At 54.7% G+C, this 21,275-nt stretch overlaps 2 protein-coding genes across 4 annotated transcripts; both read left to right on the forward strand.

Annotated features, from left to right (window-relative positions):
• The first annotated feature begins 962 nt into the window (after positions 1–962).
• Positions 963–11,850, forward strand: CD276 (CD276 molecule). Of its 3 annotated transcripts, none has more exons than XM_049812388.1 (8): positions 963–1,021; positions 3,544–3,691; positions 5,093–5,443; positions 5,839–6,135; positions 6,989–7,126; positions 8,771–8,812; positions 9,293–9,328; positions 10,735–11,850. In XM_049812388.1, exons 2-8 carry the CDS (start codon positions 3,643–3,645, stop codon positions 10,755–10,757), a joined length of 936 nt encoding a protein of 311 aa, XP_049668345.1. In that variant the 5' UTR covers positions 963–1,021; positions 3,544–3,642; the 3' UTR covers positions 10,758–11,850. The 3 variants fall into 3 exon arrangements, with proteins under 3 accessions (XP_049668345.1, XP_049668346.1, XP_049668344.1); XM_049812389.1 differs by lacking the exon at positions 963–1,021 and adding an exon at positions 1,456–1,733; XM_049812387.1 differs by lacking the exon at positions 963–1,021 and adding an exon at positions 1,457–1,737.
• Positions 11,851–17,682: 5,832 nt separating this feature from the next.
• Positions 17,683–20,981, forward strand: LOC126043693 (zona pellucida sperm-binding protein 3-like). The gene is made up of 9 exons (XM_049812479.1): positions 17,683–18,084; positions 18,916–19,034; positions 19,119–19,222; positions 19,430–19,607; positions 19,683–19,803; positions 19,907–19,998; positions 20,068–20,213; positions 20,496–20,615; positions 20,851–20,981. Exons 1-9 carry the CDS (start codon positions 17,683–17,685, stop codon positions 20,979–20,981), a joined length of 1,413 nt encoding a protein of 470 aa, XP_049668436.1.
• Positions 20,982–21,275: the final 294 nt, after the last annotated feature.

The following is a 21,275-nucleotide window of genomic DNA, read 5'->3' on the forward strand; positions in this document are numbered from 1 at the left end:
GGTGTGGCTAAACCATTAGTGTTACCGAAATCCGGAATATAACTCCTTAACACCAATGTGAAGTTAAGAAGCAGGCACTTCGTTTGTCACAGCGCTGGGGACGCGGGGGATCGCTCCTCCAAAGGCGTGTCCGACGCAATATCAAAATCCATCAGTTTTTATAGGCTTTTTCTGTCAGGTCATTGTTACATAAGCTCTTTACATAAAAAATGCATGCTATGCTCGCTCTGAAATTTAACCTTTATAATTATCGGTTCTTTGATTATATAACCTTATCAATATTCTTACTTAAAAACAATCATTGATCAATTTCACTTAGCTCTAGTGATTGGAATCTTCGATACTCAAAGCGAGATGGGAAGGGTAAGGGCTTTCCAAGCAGCAAAACTGGTGTCCGTGACAGTTTCCTTAGTTTCTTGAAACAAAACATAAAACCCCCCAGTAACTTCCTGGTGAGGTTTCTCTGGTTAACCATTTCAAACTCCAACGATATTAAGGTTCCTATAGCCACACATAACACCCTTCCTAAAGTTTCTCTGGCTACATCTCAAACTTAACAATCCTATACATTATGCTCCACAATTCTACTTCTTAATCAAACCTCACTCTTCTACGTGATTAAATTTTGATCTCTTTATCAAAATCTTTGCAACATTACCCAGGGTATTCCCCTGGGAAGCGGCCTTCGTCTCCACAGGGGAAACTCCAGCTGCTTTTTTTTGGGTTTTCCCACAGGACGTGGCTCGACCCTCCTGGTTCCTCCCAGGCTCTGGGCACCCCAATCTCCCTGCCTTGGTGCTCCCCGGCCCCGTGTACCCCAACCCCACCCGGGCCGGGCCGGGCCGGGCCGGCCCCGCCGCCGCCGCCGCTCCTCCTCCTCCTCCTCCTCCTCCTCCTCTGGCGCCGGCGGGAACCCGGCAGGAAGCGGCCTCAGCCAATCAGGGCGCGGGGTCGCCGCCCCCGCCCCGGCCCGCCCGCGGCGGAGCGCGCGCGTTCCCGCCCGTCCCGCGCCGCCTTCCCGGTAAGTTCCCGCGCCCGCGCCCGCGGCTCTCGGCGTGTGCGTGCGTGTGTGTGTGTGTTCGGTAATCCGGGCGTTGTTCCGTAGGGGGCGAAATGAATGAGGTTTTTACCGAGCCGGGATCCACCGGGGCGGCGTGGAAGAGCCGGGTAGAGCCGGTGCCCGAGGCGGGGTGGGTTCGGGGAGCCCCGGTGGGTGTTGGGGAGGGGGGGTCCCGTCACTGTCGTTGCGGGGGGCTCTCGGGGGGCAGGCGGTGTCCCCCGTGCGGATGTAGGGAAGGAAGCGTCCCCGGCTGCTTATAAATCCAGCCGATTTAAAATGCCATATTTAATGTATAGAGCTAAACCCCACCCCAGCCGTGGGACAAAAAAACCCAACCAAACAACCGGCTCCGAGAGGAAGTGATTGTTCCCTTTTTCCCCGGGTTGAGCAAAAGGATAACCCATCCCTTCCTTTCTACCGCCAAATATCGCACCCCAAATCCCTGCCTGGCACCCCATCTTTCCACCGCTCCTTCGCAGGCCGTGCCCTGCTTCTCCGCAGGGTCCTGCCTTGCGAGCGGGGAGCTTCTGCTGCACGCCGAGAAGTTAAGCGAGGACTAAAAATAGTCTGGAGCGGAGCTGGGCTCTTTACTATCACAAAGCCTGGGGTAGAAGAGGAGCAAAGCGGGGGGCTCAGCCCAGGCACCTGCAAAAGCTGGGACCAACCCGGACCGGTGGGTGAGGACTTCTTGGACCAGCAGATGTTTTCTTTACACCTCCAGCTATCTCAGGGTGATAATTTGGCAGCTGATAATCTGGGTATTGTAAAAATGCAGTGGTTTAGCTGTATGATAGTAAATATGAAATGGGGAATGGGTGATGCATGGTCCCTGGGGTCCCGCTGCAACAAGGGATTTAATTATTCCATGGGTTTCTGGAGGGTTCAGCCATCCTGGCTTGCCGTGGACGAGAGCATCCCTCTTCCAAGGGATGTGTTTGTGGGGTTCGTTATATCCCGACTTGCAATGAAAGCTCAGGGCCGGGGCAGAGCCCATCCTTCAGCTGGGGCTTACGCTGCAGGGATGGGGAAACTGAGTCACGGAAAGGCAAGAGACCCACCGAAAGACTCCTGACTGCAGAAGGAGGGTTGGGGACGTGGGTGTCCCCTTCCTGTGACACCTCTGAGATGGTCCGGCAGGACTTGTAGGTCACGAAACCTACAAAATATAATTTATTTTAGCATCACCAGGAAAAGGAAAGAGCTCCAAGGGCCAGCGTGAGGGAGATGAGTCACGGTTTCCCTTGCCCAGGCAGCTGAGCGATGCCCCGTCACCCTCTCTCACCACAGCTCCCTCCCTTCCCGGCTGCCTGGGGTTTGGCATAGGACTGGCTCCAGGCTCGTCTGCTTGGGAAAAGGCGAGAATCGGGGGAAGACGAATTATTTGTTTTCCCCAAAGGAGCCTCACGCTTGGGAGGGAAGGAGAGGGGATGGTCCCTCAGAGCTCTTGGGGCAGAGCTGTGCCTCAGTTTCCCCACCCCCCACCCCTGTGCTTCAGCTTCCCCGCTATGCCTCAGTTTTCCCTGTGGGAGCTGAGCTGAGGAGAGCTTCGGGGCTGCCATTTCCCTGATCAATGGGGATTTAAGGAGGAAAGCGCTGACGGCTGAAGTTGTTCCCGCTGCACCCCGGGAAATCAGTGCCGCAACACTGATTTATTGTGAATACGGCCATTGCACTGAAAACTGTCGGTGCTAAAGGCTCAGTGTAGAGCAGCGGGGTTCTGGGATGTGCTGGGACAGGGATGGGACACGGCAGCGATGATACCGGCTGCGATATCTGCATCTCGTTTATGCTACGAGGAAGGAACGCGGGTCACGAGGGGCCTGATGAGCTCTTGGCACGGCTCGGGAGGGATGCTTGGGAAGCAAGCCACGGTAGCCAGAGGTGCCGGGCAGCTTGCCATTGCCTCTCCCCCCATCCAGCTTTAAGATGCTCTGGTTTTATTCCCCATTTTTCGGGGCAGCCTCGTGCCGGAGACTTTCCTGCCACAAGCAGGGATGAACCTCTCAGCCCTCAAGCCGCTGGCAGAGGCGGGAATCCGCAAACCTCTTCTGTTTGGTTTTTAGCCATTTTGGATACAGGGAGCGAGTTGCCTCCTCTTGGAGGACAGGGATGTAACAGCCCAACCCTGTGGGGAAAAGCTGGGAAAGAAAGGAACAAAAGGGGAGGAGAAGCAGTGAGGAGGGGAAGAAGCTCACGTGGCTTCCCTGAGCACCAGCCAGTGCTGCCGGCACAAGAGCTGCCTCCGGGTCCCTCACGTCCCTGATGCAGGGGATGAACCCGTCCCTTGGCCGGTGCCAGGCTGGAGGCAAACCCCCTCCTGTGTTTTACGATGGGGTGGGTGCTCTGGTTGCCGCGTGGCAGCCGGAGGGGATGGCTGGCATGGGATCCTGATGCCTGGGGGATGCCAGTCTCTTGTCCTCTCCCGCTCTCTGCCCCTGGTTCCCAACACCATCTTAGTGGTTTTTTTTGTATTTTTTCCCCAGCTCAGGGCACTTGATACGAGAGAAAAGACTCCCCGTGAGAAGGACGCCCGGGGCCGTGCTCGCTTCTGCTTTCTTACCCAGGCTTTGCTCACCCCAAGGATGCTCTGCCCGCTGCTTGCACTGGGAGCGCTGGCGCTCAGCCTGGCAGGTGAGCGGGGCTGGAGGGGGTTTTGCGTGGTCCATGCGTCACCACCCTGAAGGAGATGTCCTGAATGCCACATTCATCCCAACAGAGCTGCCTTTGAGCCGTGGTTCCTGGTGGCAGTGCCCACAAGGTGTTTCTCCTGTTTTCGTGGTCCTCCAGCTACCCAGGGCATCACCCCATGGGTGTGATGGCTTCTGGTACACGCGGGCCCCCCCTTGTAGCAGGGGACGCCGCGTCCCGTGTGCTACAGCTGAACGGCGAAACCGTGGGATGGTTTCCTGAAGGTTTCTGACTTATCTGGGTCTGTCCCCATGGGCTGCAGCTCCTGCCCCCCCCCCCCAAGGTTGCAGCACCTCAACCTGGGAGAGACATCGGGACTGAATCCTCTTGGGATGCCCAGAAGCTAGCAGCAATTTCGGCCAGGCTGGGTAGCGTTCCCAAAACCTGCTGGCATTTATTATTAGCCGGAGGGAGACGTGACGCTCTCGAGTCTGCCAAGAGCCAGGCAGGCTGTCCGAGTGCTCTTCTCCTGCCTGTCTGCCCGTCTGCAGCCCCTGGCAGGTCTCCTCCAGCCCAGCTTCTTCCCGCCGCTCCTCATCCTCCCCATTCAGGCTCTTGCTTAAAATTTAATGTCACGTTGCCGCCCTCGTCCCCAAGGAGGTAGTTGCTGCAGGTAATGGCTTTGCCGTGTTCTGCGACGGTGTTGAGGTCAGAATATAAAGCAAATGGTCCAAGGTGAGATTTTTTTTTCCCCTTTTCCTCCCCATTTTGGGGTTGGGGGGAATTGGTGAATGAAGCGCTGATGGTGCCCCAGGTCTGCTTTGGGGGACATCGCTGCTCGCTGCCAACAGGCACCCCAGGACCAGCTCCGCGTGCGGAGGGTCCGGCAACCCCGGCATGATTGGCATTGCTCCCTGATGGAACGGCAGGGTTGGCATCCTGCCGTGGCTGGGCGACGTGGTCGGCATCGTGCTGCGGTACTGGGACGAGGTTGGCATCTTGCCGTGGCATGCCGGTTGGCATCGCGCTGGAGCACTGGTGCCATCTAGAGCTGGCTCGTCCCGTGTCCCTGCTGCTGTCACCCACCAACCTCCTCTCCCCGTGGGGAGAAACCAGGCTGCGTGTCCTGGGTGGGTGCAGGTTTGGGTGCCTGTGGGTGCAGCTGGCAGCTGAGGACAGGGATCCCCCAGGTTTGGTGCTGGATGTGGGGCTGTCTCGCTGCCCCACAGAAGGGTGGGCTTGGCTGGGCGTTGGTGCTGGGGAGGGTCCTGAGATGCCACCTGCCAAGGGGTCCTCCCATGGGCATCCCTCGATTTGCTTAGATGTTATCCAGATGGAGAATTAAGGAGATGCTTCTGCAGGGTCTCACCACCGCGTGCTTTTGCCCTTGCCACCCTCCTGCAGGTGCTATGGAGATCCAGGTCCCGGATGAGCCCGTGGTGGCTCTTTTCGGCCGAGATGCCACCCTGCGCTGCTCCTTCTCCCCCGAGGCCAACTTCAGCCTCGATGACCTGAGCCTCATCTGGCAGCTGACAGACACCAAGCGCCTGGTCCACAGCTTCTCCGGTGGCCGGGACCAGCTGGCAGACCAGGGTGGGGGCTACGCCAACCGTACGGCCCTCTTCTATGACCAGCTGGTCCAGGGCAATGTCTCGCTGCTCCTCCGACGCGTGGAGATCTCGGATGAGGGCAGCTTCACCTGCTTCGTCCGGGTCCGGGACTACAGCAGCGCGGCTGTGACGTTGCAGGTGGCAGGTGAGAGATGGAGAGTTGGGGTGTCCCTATGCGTCTCCCCAAAGAGAAGGGTTCTCCATCATGCTTTGCTCCTTTGTGGAGTCTCTTTCTCTCTCCACCCTTGCTGTGGTTTCCCCATAAAGTCAGGTCTCTGTTAGAGACCAACCAGCCGCATCTCCCCAAAATATTGCTGGTGGGGGGTGCAGTCCATTCCCTCCCATGACGGAGAGGCGCTCAGTTGAGAGGCCACCTGGAAGCATGGCCGTAAATGAACCAAAGCTGGGGAAGCTTCAGCTGGTTGGCCTTATCAGCTGGAAGAGTCTGTCCTGGGGCTTGTCCAACCTCATTGGGTTGCTCCAGATCCTGATCCTTTGATCTTCTCCATTGCGTCATGCCAGCTCTCCTCTCCCTTGCAGCTCCCTACTCCAAGCCCAATATGAACCTGGAGCCCAACAAGGACTTGAAGCCAGGAGATTTGGCAGCTGTGACTTGCCACGCTTCCCGTGGCTACCCTGAGGCCAGCGTCCTCTGGCAGGACAGCCAGGGTGCTAACATCACAGAAAACGTCACCACGTCCCAGGTGGCCAATGAAGAAGGTCTCTTTGACGTACACAGCGTCCTCCAGGTGCTGGTGGAGCCCAGCAGCACCTACTCCTGCCTGGTGCGAAACCCGGTGCTGCAGCAGGAGACCCAAGCTTCCGTCACCATCACGGGTGAGCCAGCGAGGGCCAAAATTGGGAGAAGTGAGGGATGGGATCTGTCTGAAGAAGGTGACCGTGGTGGCACTGAGTTCCCTCCTGTGGCCCAGAGCCACCCTGGGGGTTGCTACGCCATATCTCCGCTCTACCTCTCTCCCCATGGACCTACAAGGGTGACTTGAGGCTGTGCTGTCCTCCCCTGTCACCCCATGCCAGCTAGAACCAGCATCCCTAGTTCTTAGTCTCTAGCTTTGCTAGTTGCCCCGTTCCAACCTAAACCACCCCAGAAAGCCAGCACAGGGCACGGTAGTTGTCTTCTCAGCACATGGCCGTGGGATGCTCTTGATTCGGGGTTCTCCATCCCAGCTGCAACAATTCTACTTGGGAAATACAGGCTGGAGGAGCTCGTCAAACACATTCAGCCTCGCTGCTTCGCTCTGAGCTCCTCCCGCTGCTCGCCTGGAGCTCTTTATAACCTTGTGCGCTCCCCGGTAGCGTTAATTAGTGTTTAATTACGCTTGGTACGGCACTTGCTGGGTTGGGAAGGTGGGTCCCTGGTGGAGCATAAACTTTTTGGCTGGATGCACCAAACTCTTGCAGAAAAACTTGTGTGGATGCTGCTGGTTGGGGACAGAGGGGTGGCTTTTGGACGGGCTCCCAAGCATGCGAGCAAATGCTCAGCCTTGGGGTGATGTCTGGGGGGGGACGACAGGGTTTGGGTCAAGACTTTATTTGAAGAAAGAGCAATATTATGGGAAAAAGTCTGATTCCCAGCACTCTGGGAGATATCCCCCAAGCCCTGGTGGTCCCCACCAGGTCGGGCAGTGGTGCTCACCGTGGTGGTATTTCTCTTTCCTCCCCCTGCAAGGCCAACACCTCGCCTTCCCCACAGTGGCTCTCTGGGTGACGGTGGGACTCGCCATCTGCGTCGTGGGGCTGCTCGCCGTCCTGGCATACGTGTGCCAGAAGAAAATCCGCCAGAGCTGTGAGGAAGAGGAGAATGCAGGTAATACGGCAGCTACCTCTCCCCAAAGGGGATGGGCTTTGCAGCGGGTGACGGAGGGTGATGGATGGGGGGAGCTCGGGCAAATTTTAACCGGCATGGATTTGCCTTGGTGGTGGCATCTCTTGGAGCTTCTGGGGTTGGCAGGCACCAGCAGATCCGTGCCAGAGACCCCGTGCTCGTGCATCGCTCCAGGCAGCTATTTCAAACATACACCTGGTTTACCTGCCACCCAGCGTGTCCCTGCCTTTCACCTTCCTCCTCTGAGCATCCTCTGCGTGTCTGGTACCCACAACCGGGCGTGCGTGGAGCATCTCTGAGAAGGTGCTTCTAGCACTTGCCACTGTGCCGCAAGTGCTTTGACACACTAAAATAGCATGAGAGAGATGCTCCATGCTCTTGTTTTCTGCATCTGTCTCCTGGTTTTTGTTTTTTTTTTTTATTATAGAGAGGTGTTTTCACAAAAAGGGGGGCTTTGTTGCTTTAAAAAAGCTGCCGTGCTCCGAAAATGGCTGCAGAAGCAGCTTTGCTGGCGTTCCCCTTTTGTTTTCTCTCACTGCCTCCGCTCTGCCAAAGCCTTTCCCTGCCAGCATTGTGCTGCGGGGCCGGGACCCGCAGGCTCCAGCCCCAGGGGCTCCCGCTTTGCTCCCCCTCTCTCTGCCAGGAAGGACGTCGGTACAGATGCCACGACGATGCCTGGCTGTCAGGTGTCCTCAGCGGTAGGGACCGAGAGGGTTTTCCCCTGGCAGATCCCAGGGAATCATCTGCAGGGGATACATAGAAAAAAATATGTTTTGTTTTGTTTTGTTTTTTTCCCTCCTCTGTAACACAGTATTTTCGCCTTGGCCAGGGGATACGCAGTGCCGTGACACTCAGCAGTGGCCCCGCGCCAGCTGACCTCAGTCCTTTAGCATCAAGACACAGCTCCCAGTCTGTGATGTTTTGCACCAACGGCTGCACGCCCTTAGCAATAACCTTTTGCTGCGGCTCTTGGTCAGCCAGAAACCAGGCAGGGACCCTGCCCGTGAGCCTGGCAGCCGCAGGAGGCAGGAGCAGTGATTTTTGCTGGTCTTTCTGGCCGGGAACTGCATTGTGGCAGGTCTTACCCTTGGGTTGCAAAGCTCCTGGGCTCCAAGACGGGGTGGCAGCCTGGTGGGTGTTGCGGGATGGAGAAGGGGATGCTCGTCTCTCGGTGCCGATGGGGTATCCCAGAGGCATCGGGGGATCCGTGGTGTCCTGGCTAAGCCCCTCACCGAGCGCCGCTCCAGATGGCAGCTGCGCTATAAATAGGGAGGCAAGCGGCTGCGCTGCGTCACCCGGAGCTGTGGCTTTTTCGGCTTTGTTTGTAAGGGATGTGCCACCCTGCCACAGCCTTGTCCTGGGGAAAATACCCGCCGTGGGGTGCTGGAGGGGGGTCCAGGTGGGTACCAGCCACCTCCTCCCCGAGCATCACCAGCAGCTCGGCAGCGACTGGTCCCGAGCAGACCCCGGGATATGGGGTGATTGTAGGGGGCTCTGAGCAGCCGGGGATGGTGGCGATCCAAGGGGAATTCATCAAAACCGGCTGCCCGGGGAGATGGGATTCAGGGTGAGCACTGGGGTGGAGCCTGGCAGATGCTTCACACTCTTTGGCTTGCTCTTCTGCAGGGACAGAGGAGCAGGATGAGGAGGGGGAAGAACCCAAGACAGGTGGGTGCATGATGCTTGCTTATTATATATGTGAGTGCATTATAGCGTGTGCTTGTGCCACCGTCCCCTACGCGAGCAAGCACCCCGGTGTGCTTTGCACCCTCCATCGGTGCTCAGCCCTCCCGTGCTCGCCCGTTCTTCGACGTACCCCCTCAGGCTGGCAGCCTCCTGATAAGCCATCCTATCTCTTAATAAAAAAGCACTCGTGGTGCTCTGCTGTCATCAAACGGGTTAATTATATGCCCAGTGATTGCCTTTATCTGCTGGTGCAGGAGCAAGCCTGCTTGGAATGCCGGCTCCTTCGCTGCTGGGGAAATTTAGGGACCGGGGGTTTGTTTGCGATGAAAATTGGTGGGTGCAATTATTGGGGTGGGTTCCCCAAAACGGGGCTCTTGGCTGTTTCCGCTGGGGAGGCGTTCCCTTGCAAGCCCCCCATCCCGCACGGTGGGGACTGACCATGTGCTGTTTTGCTTTTTGCAGCTCTGCAGCCGCTAAAGAGCGCGGAGAGCAAAGACGGTGAGTGCGTTTGCCAGGCAGTGGTGTAGGACCATGAGCTGCCTCATGATGAAAGTTTCTTCCTAAGCACACTGGGGATGATGCAATAGATGCTTTACACTAAGATCTGAGCATCTCCATCATCCGTCATTGGGTTTTGGGGTTGTTTCCCCCCCCACCCCCCCCCCACCCCCCCATTTTTTCAATTTTTTTCATTATTTTTCCCCAGTTTTCAATCAAATTTTCCCAGATCAATTATTTCCCAGCATCCATTTCCACTCCAATTTGGGTTGTGCTTTCCCTGGCCATCACTTGTATCTCCCAGCAGCAATGGAGCGATGCAACCAACAGCACTGACGTGGCATTTCTTCTGTTATCCTTCCTTTTCTTGGGCAGCTCAGGGCCGAGAAAAGCCTCATGCCACCAACCTGGGTCATTGCGAGGAATTTGGGTCTTTTTTTTTGAGCATTGCCATCAGTTTGCTGAGAGGCGGGGAATTGCTGGGGTCCGTCCTCACCTTGCGGAGAGGGAGGCATGAGCTTCATCCCTCCGCATGCAGAATTCCCCACCAGCAGCCTGGTACCAAATTTCTGGTGGAAGTTCATGAGAATTGGAGTCCCAGCTCCTGTTTCTGCCTTTCGGTATCTTCTTCCAACCTCCCAGCTCGATGCTGCCAACAGCCCATCACCCAGCCCAGCCCAGTGATGGGCTCCAGCACTTTCCGTGCCTGGTCAGCCTCGCTCCTCCCCGACTCATCCTTGTCCCAAGATCTCAATCTTTTAATTTATTTCCTTTCTTATTAAAGGCAGAGGCTTGGCCTCCGCTGCTGGTGAATCACTGCTAATTTAACCCTCCCTTCCTCTTTTATTAACAGCCCTGTTTTTTCTCTAATACTGTTTTCCCCCCCACCCCAATAGGTTTATAAAAGCCTTTTCTCCCTTCCCCTTCACACCTTTAGCAAAGCATGAACCTACTCAGCTTTTCCTCTTTTTTTTTTTTCCTCCTCCCTGCCCTTATCTCCCCCTCGCAAGCTGCCACAGCCCGTGCTCGGCTTCCCAGCCCCTTGGCTTTTCATCCCCTGATGCAGCCTGTTTGCTTAACCCGATGTGCGAGACATCTCCCGCTTGCTCCTCGACCACTTTTTCAGCAGAAACAAAGCTTGAATAATAACATCTCCCAGGGTTTGCCAGCTGCGGGGGCGTTTCTAGCCGGGAGGATGGATGGAGGGATAAAAACACACCTACGTGTGCTTGGTTGTATTTGCCTGAGGCTGGCATCAGCCCTGGGAGTGGGGATCTCAGTTTTCCAGGGCAGGGAGAGCCCAGAGCTACCGGTGACCAAATTAACTCATTAATTTAGACCTGGGAATTATTATTCTTTTTGAATGTCTTTGCCAATTTGTATTTAGTCTTTTGCTTTCTCCCCAGATAACGAGCAAGAAATTGATTGATGGGAGCTGGGACACCCCCCAAGCAGCACCTTGTGCCCTGGACCAGCCGAGATGTCCCCAGTGGGGACGAGCTCCGGGTCCCCTGGGGAGGGCACAGACCTGCTGCCACCCTTCATCCCGGGCCCCATCACCCTCCTCCTCCCCTGGCCGTGTCTTCGGGGCGCCCTGGGGCTGGAGAGAGGCTGCGTCTCTTTATCCCCGGTGAGTCCCGAAGACTGGTCCATCCTTCCCAGGGATGGCGTGCGTTGGGTGGAGGCTCTTCCCTGTCCGTCTGTCTGTCCCCGCGTGGGGCTGAGAGCAACTGGGGTTGACTGTTCCCCCCGGCACCCTCTGTGCCTGCTCATGTGTGGCCACAGCTGAGCCAGCCGCCTTCCAGGTGCCTTCCAGGGCAAATTTCGGTGCCCTTTCCAAGCCCAGAGGCCTTGAGAGGGATGATGGGCTCAGTGAGGTCCATGGGAGAGACCGATGGAGCCCTGGAGGCTCCGGGAAGATGGATGGGACCTGCGGAACCCCCAGGGATGGGGGGACAGAGCCGGTGCTCTCAGCCCCGATGGATGCACCTCTCCGGGGACGCGTGGGGACGATTATTTTTTCACGTTGCACCGCTGTGGTTCCCGCTGGACTTTTATTTTTGCCTTAAATGCAAAAACCCATCGGGGCGGTTATCCCCTGCCTCAAATTAACCCTTTTTTTTTTTTGGGGGGGGGGGTTGAAAGGCAGGGCTTTGGAGGGGGACCTGCCGGACAGGTGAAGCCCCACCTGTCCTCCCCATGGTGACAAAGCTGATGCTTTGAGGGCTAAAGCACTGGTGGGGATGAACCTGGCTGGTGCGTGGGGTCGAGCCCTCATGTTTCTCATGGGATCGGGGGTCTTTGCCCCTGTGTGTGTCCTGGGGGTCCTTCCTCTGCTGCTGGGTACCTGCAGGGTGCATGGGGGCACCCAAGCCACCGGGGTGAACAGGGTGACACGTCCCTGGTCCCGTTCCAGTGGGTGGAGAAGTTCCTGCTGTGCCCCTCTGGCTCTTCTGCTGGTTTTCGTCGTTATTTAAAATCCAGAATCTAAAGGGGATTTTTGTGCCTTGAACAAATAAATTCGGGGGTTGTTTTGGACAATGCTTTCTGGGCTCAGCGTGGTCTCTGGGATGCAGCTTTAGCTGTAATTAGTTTAGATATTAAAATTCCCGGAGCAAAACCTTTACGTCTCCCTTTCAGCCCAGCCCCATCTGTCCCTCGGTCCCCTGCTGCCACCACAGCACCTTGCACCGTGCTGCCCTCATCCATCACCCAGCGCAGGGAGAAAACCGCTCCAGTGATGGAGCGATGCCTGCCCTCATCCCTCTTCTTTATTTTAATACCTTGAGCAGCAGAACAAAGAGCAAAATCCCCAAGGGACGTCGTCATCTGTCTGAGATTGCTCCAAAATTCGGGCTGGTTAATCCCATCGATAGGATGCAAGCGGGGTCTGACGGGGGCTGGCGGGGAAGGGACCTTCCTAAATCACCCATAGAGGATTACTTTTAGCTGTCCTTCCCCGGGCAAGAAGCCAGGCTCTGCATTTCGATAGAAAAATATTTCTAAAAGCGAGACAAGGGAAAGCGTGCTAGTATCAAACTCAGATTAGGGAGGGGATGGATGGCGATTTCATTTAGGGGCTTTAATGTACAGCCTGAATTAAGCACCGGTGCAATTTTTAATGAGGTGCCAGGAGCTACCATTAATATTATTTAGCACCCAGGCGCTGGGCTGGGGGAATGGAGCCATTAACCACCTCCAGCTCCAGTGGGATGAGTTGTCCCCATGTTCAGGACATCCTTAAAGGTCCTGAGGTAGTACCAGCATCCCTGGGGATCTCTTCTCCAGCAAGGAGCTTTCGGGGGCATTTCTCTGGGCAGATTTGAGGGGTTTTTTTTGGCAAAATACAGCCTGGGCCATGCAGGGAAGGGAGATCTTGAGGGTGGCAAGGGAAAAAATCATAATTAAGCTGTGGCAGCCCAGGGAAAATACTGCTTAGGTGGCTCAGGCTTATGAGCCATCCCAAACTGTGAGCTTCTGCTCACTGCTGTCCCTGGGAGGATGCGCTGTGCTTTGGGATGGGATAAAGCACCCCAGGAGGAGCTTAGTTGTCCCCCTTGCCCCCAGGTACCATCCTGGGGCTGTCCAGGTGATGGGTCTTTTTAGGGGAGGAAACCATCCACCCTCTTCTTCAATGTCTCCTTAATCCAACACGCTGGTTTATGAACACTGTGGATGAGACCCAGGCGGGGATGAGGCTGGCTGGCTATGATGTCGCAGTTCTGAGGGGTTTTTTCCATTCCCCCAAATCCCCAACTTCCTTCTCCACCTGCTCCCAGATAACGGCGAACCTGGCAGCTGGGAAAATGGGATTTAACAGGGTTGCAGAGTGCAAAGGATCCGGTACCGAGAGCTGGCAGCAGCTCAGCCGCCAGAGCTCGCTCATGTTTGCTCTCATCCCTCCCGGGAGCAGGCGAGGCTGAGTTCATCCGAACACCCTCGACGGGTAAAAAAACAACAAAAAAATAACATTTGGCAGCTTATTTCAGAAAATGCTGGGATGATTCTCTCTCTAGCACTGATCGATGGTGGCTTGGTTTCCCCATCAATAATAAATAAAGGGCTCCTGCTTCTTCTATTGACCTAATTCCGGAGGGAGGGGAGGATAGAGATGCTGAGCCTTGTTGCTGCCTCACCCTCTGAGGACAGTATGGGATGGAGGATGGGATGGGATGGGATGGGATGGGATGGGATGGGATGGGATGGGATGGATGATGCCCCCGCAGCGCTGGGGCAGCATTGCTGCCTGTCCCTGTTGTCCCCTTGTCCTGCCCTGGTTTACGGATGGGGCCGTGTCCCTGCAGGCAGCAGGGATGCTCTGCAAGGTGGGTTGGACCCAAGAGCTGCCCTGCACCCATGGGTGCCCCTGTCCTGCAGTGTGTGTCAGCGGTGTTTTCCAGAGATGAAGGATTTGCAAGAAGCACCGTTTTTCTACATGGGCTTGTTTCTGTGGGGTGATGTGCCTTTCATCAGGATGAGCAGGATCTGGCTCCGACACTGCCTCCAAATACCCAATTCTTGGCCTCAAAATTACCAGGCTAGACCCAAATTCAGCCGGAAAGCTCAGAGCAACCTGGCTGAGCTGCTTTCTGATTTTAAGGCCACTACAAACATAGCATCTGACTTTCCCAGGGAAAGCAGAGCCCAGAAACAGCCCTGGGGCTGGGTCTTCCTACAGCTCAGCTGGTGAAGGCAAGGAGCAAAGCCCCGAGGCCAAGGCTGTGAGCCTGGGGGAGAGCTCATCTTAGGGAGAAGGAATTTTAAAAATCACTTTCTACCTCTGCTCGTCGGTTTTCGTGGGAAGCAACATCCAAAAAAAAGATTTAAATTGTCTAAAAATTCAGGATTTGTTGTGAGCAACTAGTTTTTATCTTATTTGCCTTCTGTTTCCTCCCAGTGCAACAACTGGGATGGTGAAATCACCCAGCTCTGTGCCAGCTCTGCTCGGGGAATCTGCTTTCTGTGGGCAAGCAGGAGCCAATGCAAAGTGCTGGCACGCTCAAAAGCTCTTTTTCGGCAAAGAAAGGCCTTGAAAAACTCTCCACTTGTGCCATTGATCCTGGTTCCCAAGTCCTTTTGATGGGGGATGAAGAGTGCTGTGGTATTGCCGAAGGAACCACATGGAGTTGGCACTTTCAGAGCCAGTTTCTTCCTCCAGGGGCCCATTTTTGGGAGCCCAGTCCCAAGTGGGTTATTGCCTGCAGCCACAATGCATCTGGTCCCGCTAAGTCAGAGTTAATGGAGGGGTTGAGAGACATTTTAATTACAGATTCGGCTATCCTGCATGATTTATCCCAGGTAACTCAAGCAATTTATCCATCAGCAGTTATAAGGGATCTGATGCAGAAAGAAAGTGCAGGGACTATTTATCGCGGTGACTCAGAAGTCGTTTAAGAGAGATTTGAAACGAAACAGTGATGTTGCTTAAAAAACCCCTACCTGGCATTAAGAAGTTGTCTCCAGCCAGGAAAATTAATGAGCGATATCATTTTCAAACTCCAATTCACCTCTTTTCCTGTGTTAGCCAAGCGGGGTTTGTTTCTCTTTGGGATGCGCAGCCGAAGCGTGGCATGGGGATGAGGGAATTGGGGTGATGTTTCAATGTCATTTTACGATCGGGTGGCATTTCAATGTCATTTTACGATCATTACTCACGGTGGGTGAGACAAAGCCCCCCGGCAATGCTTTTGCAAGCGGGATCTGAGCTGGCGCGCTGCGGGCTCAGTGGTAGCATGATTTTCTCTGGGACCATTGAGGAGAGGTTGGTGTTGCTTAATGAGCCTTAGAGAAGCATGTGGTATCTCAGGTAAGGAGATGTTGCTTATACAGTGCCAGAGAAGTATTCAATTCCCCTATTGATACAGTATTTAACACTCTGGTGAAAAAGCACCCTGGCAAATAAATGGATGCCTTCAGATGAGCCATCTAGAGAAAAAGTACTGATGGTGCAGTTCTTTTCCGTGCCCGACAAGGAAATGCTTTTTCTTCTCTCAGTTGGTGAAGTTGTGTACAAAAGTGAAAAATTCAACAGAAGGCCCATCCCAAAGGGATAGTGTCATACTGCTTCCTACAGCATGGATCAACGACTTCCACTGTGGGACTCCTCCTGCTCAACTGAAGGCTTTCCAAGGAGTGTGGATGGGGCGCACGCAGCCGTTGACCTTCCCCTTCTAGCAGGGACTCAGTAAAGACCCCGAGCTCCTGTTAGCCCAGGGAAGGACAGACTACTGCAGCAAAAAGGAGATGACCCCCAGTGTCCTTCATTGCTGGAGGAAATCTATAGTCAGAGGACTTTGCAGATGGAAAGGACTATTCCTTCAGAGCTATTAAATACAGATTACAGTGATGGATGCGGCACTTGCTGCGGCACGAGGGCTGGGATGTGGTGGATGTTTTGTTTTTGTTTTTGTTTTTGTTTTTGTTTTTTTTTGCTGCTTATTGATCTCTTTTGCACCCAAATGAGAATAAAAGCTGTTCCTTACCCAACAGGTTCAGACTTTTAAGGCCAGTGAATCTCCCATCTGTGTTTGGTCCCACATGTCTGAATTTATTTTCCACCATCCCACTCCCACTGCTTCGACCTGTCAACCTTTGGCTGGAGCTATTGCAAGGTGCGAAAAACCCATCTTTGAGCAGAGAAACTTTGGGCTGTGGTAGCGTGACACATGGGGCTCGGGCTGAATGTGGCTCCTTGGGTTTCTAGATGAGCTGCATCTCTCCCTTTGGAACAGGAGCAAAGGTGCGTGGGGTGCAGGCACCCATCCACGTAGACCTGGTTCCCCATAGAGATGGTTTACGGGAGGTTGAGTGAATCAATCCGTGGACCTTCAGTGCTATGTCCTGCTGCTGGGCTGGGTGATGGGGCTGCGGGCAGCATGAGCATCACCTCCCATCCTCCTGGATGCCTTCAGCTGCAGGAGCCGCCTTGAGCAAACCCAGCTTGTGAGGTAAAAGACACCAACCCAGCACAGGGATGAGCTGGGTTTGGAGCTGATCCACTGCTTGCTGAATTAATAAAGAGGGCTTGAGCCGCTGGAGAGGTTTTTCTTGTTGTATCATTTATTCATCACTCATAAAAATATCAGGGGCAAGGCTGGGACATGGAGATCATGCCAGAAAAGGATGGCGTGCGTGCGTGTGGCATTATTCACGCTTCAGGGAGATGACAGCCAATGCCTAATGCATGGGCCAGCAAGGGAAGGGGATCCCGCCAGGAATTTGGGTGCACCCCCACAGTCCTGGTGGGAGCTTTGCTCATCCAGCTCAGCGCTGCGATCTCCCCTACAAGCAAACGGTGCAGGTCACCCCCACCCCAAACCCATCCCACAGATCCTAGCAGACCAGGAGGAAGATGCTTCAGCCAATGAACCCCATTTCCCAGGGCACCCGTGTAAAGCACCATTAGAAATTCAATACGAATACAACCACTCAGGCTAAAAAAACCCTCCCGGCTTGTTCAGCTGCACTGTTCAAGAGCGGGTGTGCACAGGGCATCACCCCCATGTCAAGGGGACCCTGCTCACCAAGCTCTGCCCCTGCAGCAAGCAGCTTTGAGTGACCCCCCAACCTCTTCATCCAGCTCAGTGATGTAGAGCCATTAGTCATCGTACTGTACACACGAGCAGCTGTGCCAATTAGCATAATTAACACATGAGGGCCAATTAATCTCTTGATTATGCCTGCCATTCACTTATCAGCTGCTATTATGGGAAGATCGGCTTTTGTACCTCTGCTTTCTATGCAAATAAGCCGGTTATGACGCCTTCATTACTTGATATACAATTACCCAGCGCAGATACCCATGAAATCGAGCACGGACAGATTGCCAACACACACGGTCCAGAGCCCAGGTGGATTTTGCAGCTAAAGTCCTCTCCGTTTCTGAACGTGCCACCTTGAGTTGTGCTCCAGGACCTGGGTTTTGGGGAATTGCTGATGCTGATGATGTGGGGGAGACCAGAGGAGAAATGCTTGTGGGACTCTGACCAAGCCCTTGCCAAGTTGGTGGTCAACATTGGCTCCACCTCATATAGCGAGAAGGACACGGGCAGAGGGCTTGTGGCCAGCTGGCCACTGAGGTGGCAGCAGCTTGCCCGAACAGGCAAGATGGAGGGACACAGGACAAACTGCTCCAGGGCAATTCCCAGTGGCAAGTCCAGGGAAATCACCCTCCATGCCCTGAGAGGGAGGGATGGTCCCAGCTGGTTCCCATTGCCCTGGGCTGTTCCTGGCTGGGTGGGGGCCTGCCTGCAGCCCCCAGGTGTGGGGCTGGGCTGGGCTGGGCTGCTGGGAGTGCTGGTATAAAAGGCTCCTGAGCAGCATCTCCTCTATGAGCTACTTTTCCTGGAGTCAGGATGGGGTCTGGAGGCAGCATGGGGCTTGCTCTCTTATGTTGGGCGCTGGCTGAAGCGGCATCTTACAGCCCCTGGGCTTTCCCTCAAAGGGACTCAGGGGTCTTGAGGGTCCGGGGCGATTCCTCTTGGAGCTGGCCCCGTGTGCCTTCCTTCTCCCCTCCCTGGGCATGGGTGGACATCTCCCAGCTCCAGGCTGCTGCCCCGCTGCACCCAGTGGCCGTGCAGTGCCAAGAGGCGCAGATGGTGGTCACGGTGCACAGGGACCTTTTTGGCACAGGGCGCCTGGTCAGGGCTGCGGACCTGAGCCTGGGCTCGGATGCCTGCCTGCCTGTCGCCCAGAACGCTGCTGAGAGCACGGTGACCTTTGTGGCTGGGCTGCATGAGTGTGGCAGCACCATGCAGGTGAGGTGGGATGCTGGGGTGAGGGGCTGCTCCATCCCTGGTAATGCTGCGTAGGGAACGGACCTTTGCTGGGCTTTGGCCAGCACTGGGTGGGTAAATGAGAGTTATTGTGGACAGCTTAACTGCTAAAGAGTAATGGGCTGTGATGCTGTCGAATTCATCTTGGCAAAGGTCTCGGTCCTAGAAATGACCTGGTAAAGGTGATGTCAGGGTTTGGGTGAGGAGGGTGTCATCTGGTAGCAGTATCTCTGGTGAGGGATGGTATGACCATAGCAGAGCTAGTTTTCAGAGTATGGATACCATCCTCAAGCCCTAGATGAGGTGCGCGCTCAACAGCAAGCAAGGCTTGTAGTGGTTTTATGACTCGGATCCAACTGGATGCATGAGTCTATGAGGGAACTGGGCATAACTTGAAACTGCAGTGTCTGTCACAGGGGAATTAGGGAAAGGGGCTTGCTGACCTTCTCAGCAGGAGAGGAGAAGGGCTGCCTGGAGCTGGTGTGCCCCAGTTAATCTGGGGGCAGCAGGTTTGCAGACCTACTGTCCTACAGCCCCTGCCCACCTGATGTGGGTACTTGCCAGAGTGCTGAAGTCCTTGAGACTGACCTCCTGCAGGGCTGGCACCCTTGTTCTCCTGTGTTTGCATGCTAGTACAAAGCTTTGTGGCATCCTATAGGTACTGGCTTGGGAACGTGGAGGACAGCCTGTGCCTTTACAGCTGATGGACCTGTGTGTCCTAGCACAGTCAGTGCTGGGTACCCAATGATGCTGAGCTTCTAGTTGACTAGTTTGTTTTACTGACTTATCAGCTCTCCCACATGTCCTTTCTAGATAACCCCAGACTCCTTGATCTATAAAACAAGTTTGTCCTACAAACCTACCCCTTCTGGGAATCCAGTCATCGTAAGGACCAATGCAGCTGTGGTTCCTATTGAGTGTCACTATCCCAGGTGAGCAAATGGGGGCTGTGTCTTTGCTCCTATGGACCTGAGGTGATGCTGGCATCTTAGTTAACATGCATATCTTCCGTTTAGGAAGAGCAACGTCAGCAGTAATGCCATCTGGCCCACATGGGCTCCCTTCCGCTCTACCCTGTTAGTGGAGGAGAGGCTGATGTTCTCCCTACGCCTCATGAATGGTGGGTGCAGCCCTGTTTCCCTCGGGTCCCTGCTCCTGCCAGCTCTTGGCCACGTGCGGAGAGCCCAAACAGAGCTATAACCGGGGCTAAAATCAAATCCTGCAGAACTTAAACGTGAGGTTGCTGTTCCGTTAAGAGGTCCTGTGTGCGAGGGAGGGCAATGTGCTTCTCTCCAAATTGACCTGTAACCTTGACTCTACCTTCCAGATGACTGGGGCACTGAGAGACTGTCCAATGGCTTCCAGCTGGGGGAAAGCCTGCACCTCCAGGCTGATGTTGTTTCTGGGGGCCATGTACCTCTAAGGCTCTTCGTGGATGACTGTGTTGCTACTCTGAGTCCAGACAGGAGCTCCTCTCCCCGATATGCCTTGATTGACCTCAGCGGGTAAGGGGTGCAGTGCTCTCTGGGTGGTACTGCTGTAGCTGGCTGGGATGTCCCTGACTTCTGACTCTTGTCCAGGTGCTTGGTGGATGGGAGATCAGATGACACCACTTCAGCCTTCATCTCTCCAAGGCCGAGGCAGGAAACGCTGCAGTTTGTGGTTGATGCCTTCAAGTTTGCAGGAGATGACAGAAACTTGGTGAGATGCGGTGCCCAGCCCTCCTCCCTCAGTGTGTTCAGAAGCTGTGCTGTTCCGTGTGAACAAATTTAACCTTGGATGTCGGTTTAATTTTCCCTTCCAGATCTATATCACCTGCCACCTGAAGGTCTCCCCAGCTGACCAAGCCCCAAATCCATTGAACAAGGCCTGTTCCTTCAACAAAGCCAGCAGCCTGTGAGTAGCTGGTGCACGTAGGGAGGGGACCAGCCTGGAGAAGAGGGCTTACAGGTAATTCTGTTTCAGCTGGGCTCCTGTGGAGGGTACTGGAGACATCTGCAGCTGCTGTGAGACTGGCAACTGTCCGCTGTACGGAGGATACTCCTGGAGAATTAACCCTCCGGCCAGGTGGCCAAGGAGGCGCTTGAAGAGAGATATCTCTTCCAAGCAAGGTAGGGCTCTGTGTGTCCAAAATGTACCCCCAAGGCAGGGTGACCCTCCAGGTTGGGATGGCCAAGATGCTGGAATATTTTTAGCAAATGCATACCATCTTAAGGACAAACCCAGCTCTTCTCCAATGTCCTTGGGCAAGTAACTGTATCTGTGTGTCCTCATATTTAAAACTACTAGAAAGCTGCTCTTGCAGGATCCATCTTTCTGTAAGCCCTGAAATCCAGACTAAGCAGGAATTACCACCTCCCCTGTGTGAAGTCATTCATGTCATCTCCTCTTAGGTGGGTTCTCAAAGGCAGCAGAGGCTGAAGTCTCAGTTGGACCACTACTAATCCTTGATTCGGCTCAGGGATTGTGGAGTTCCTCAGGAGGCCTTGCACCAGCAGGGAAGACCTCACCTGGTATGTGGTGGTTTTTTGCCATTTGTTTGACTGTGTCTTCAGGTCTCAATTGAAGGTGACTCCAGGTTTATCTAGTCATGAATCCCCCATGATTTCACACCTGGACAGGGACTTTCTAGTATAATCACCAAAAGAGAGTCTGGGGGACTTCTTCCCAAAGCTACCTGCAAGTTCACCCACTGACAGACAGTGGAAAGCCATTAAATATGTAGTAATTGGCTCTTGTCTCTTCCAGGTGCTGCTGAAGGACTTCCTACGCTGGTCCAAGTTGCCATGCTCACAGCAGCCACTGTGCTGAGCTTAACTGCTCTTGGACTGTTTCTTGTGTTCAGAAAATGTAGCTGCCCTCCTGGAGTGTCGTTGTAACTCCTAGCCCTAATAAAGAGAAACGTTTCTGTCCTCCCCTTGCGTCCTCGGTGGGGAGGAGGGACAGCAGTCAGCCTTTGCTCTGGTCTGCTTGGATGGGAGTTGGGGTTGTTCTCATACACCATCCTTCAGGTAAGCCATCTCCCGGGGTGGCCACAAGCTCTTGGGAAGCCACCATGACCCAGTGGTGGGACCAAAGATGTAGAGAGAGCTGTTGCTGCCTGAGAGCATCTCCCAAACCACAGCACTCGGAGATGGAAGGTACCTCTTTGCAGGAGGACTTTTCAAATGTCC

The sequence above is a fragment of the Accipiter gentilis genome, chromosome 10 (assembly GCF_929443795.1).
Source record: "Accipiter gentilis chromosome 10, bAccGen1.1, whole genome shotgun sequence".
NCBI classification, from domain to species: domain Eukaryota; kingdom Metazoa; phylum Chordata; class Aves; order Accipitriformes; family Accipitridae; genus Astur; species Astur gentilis.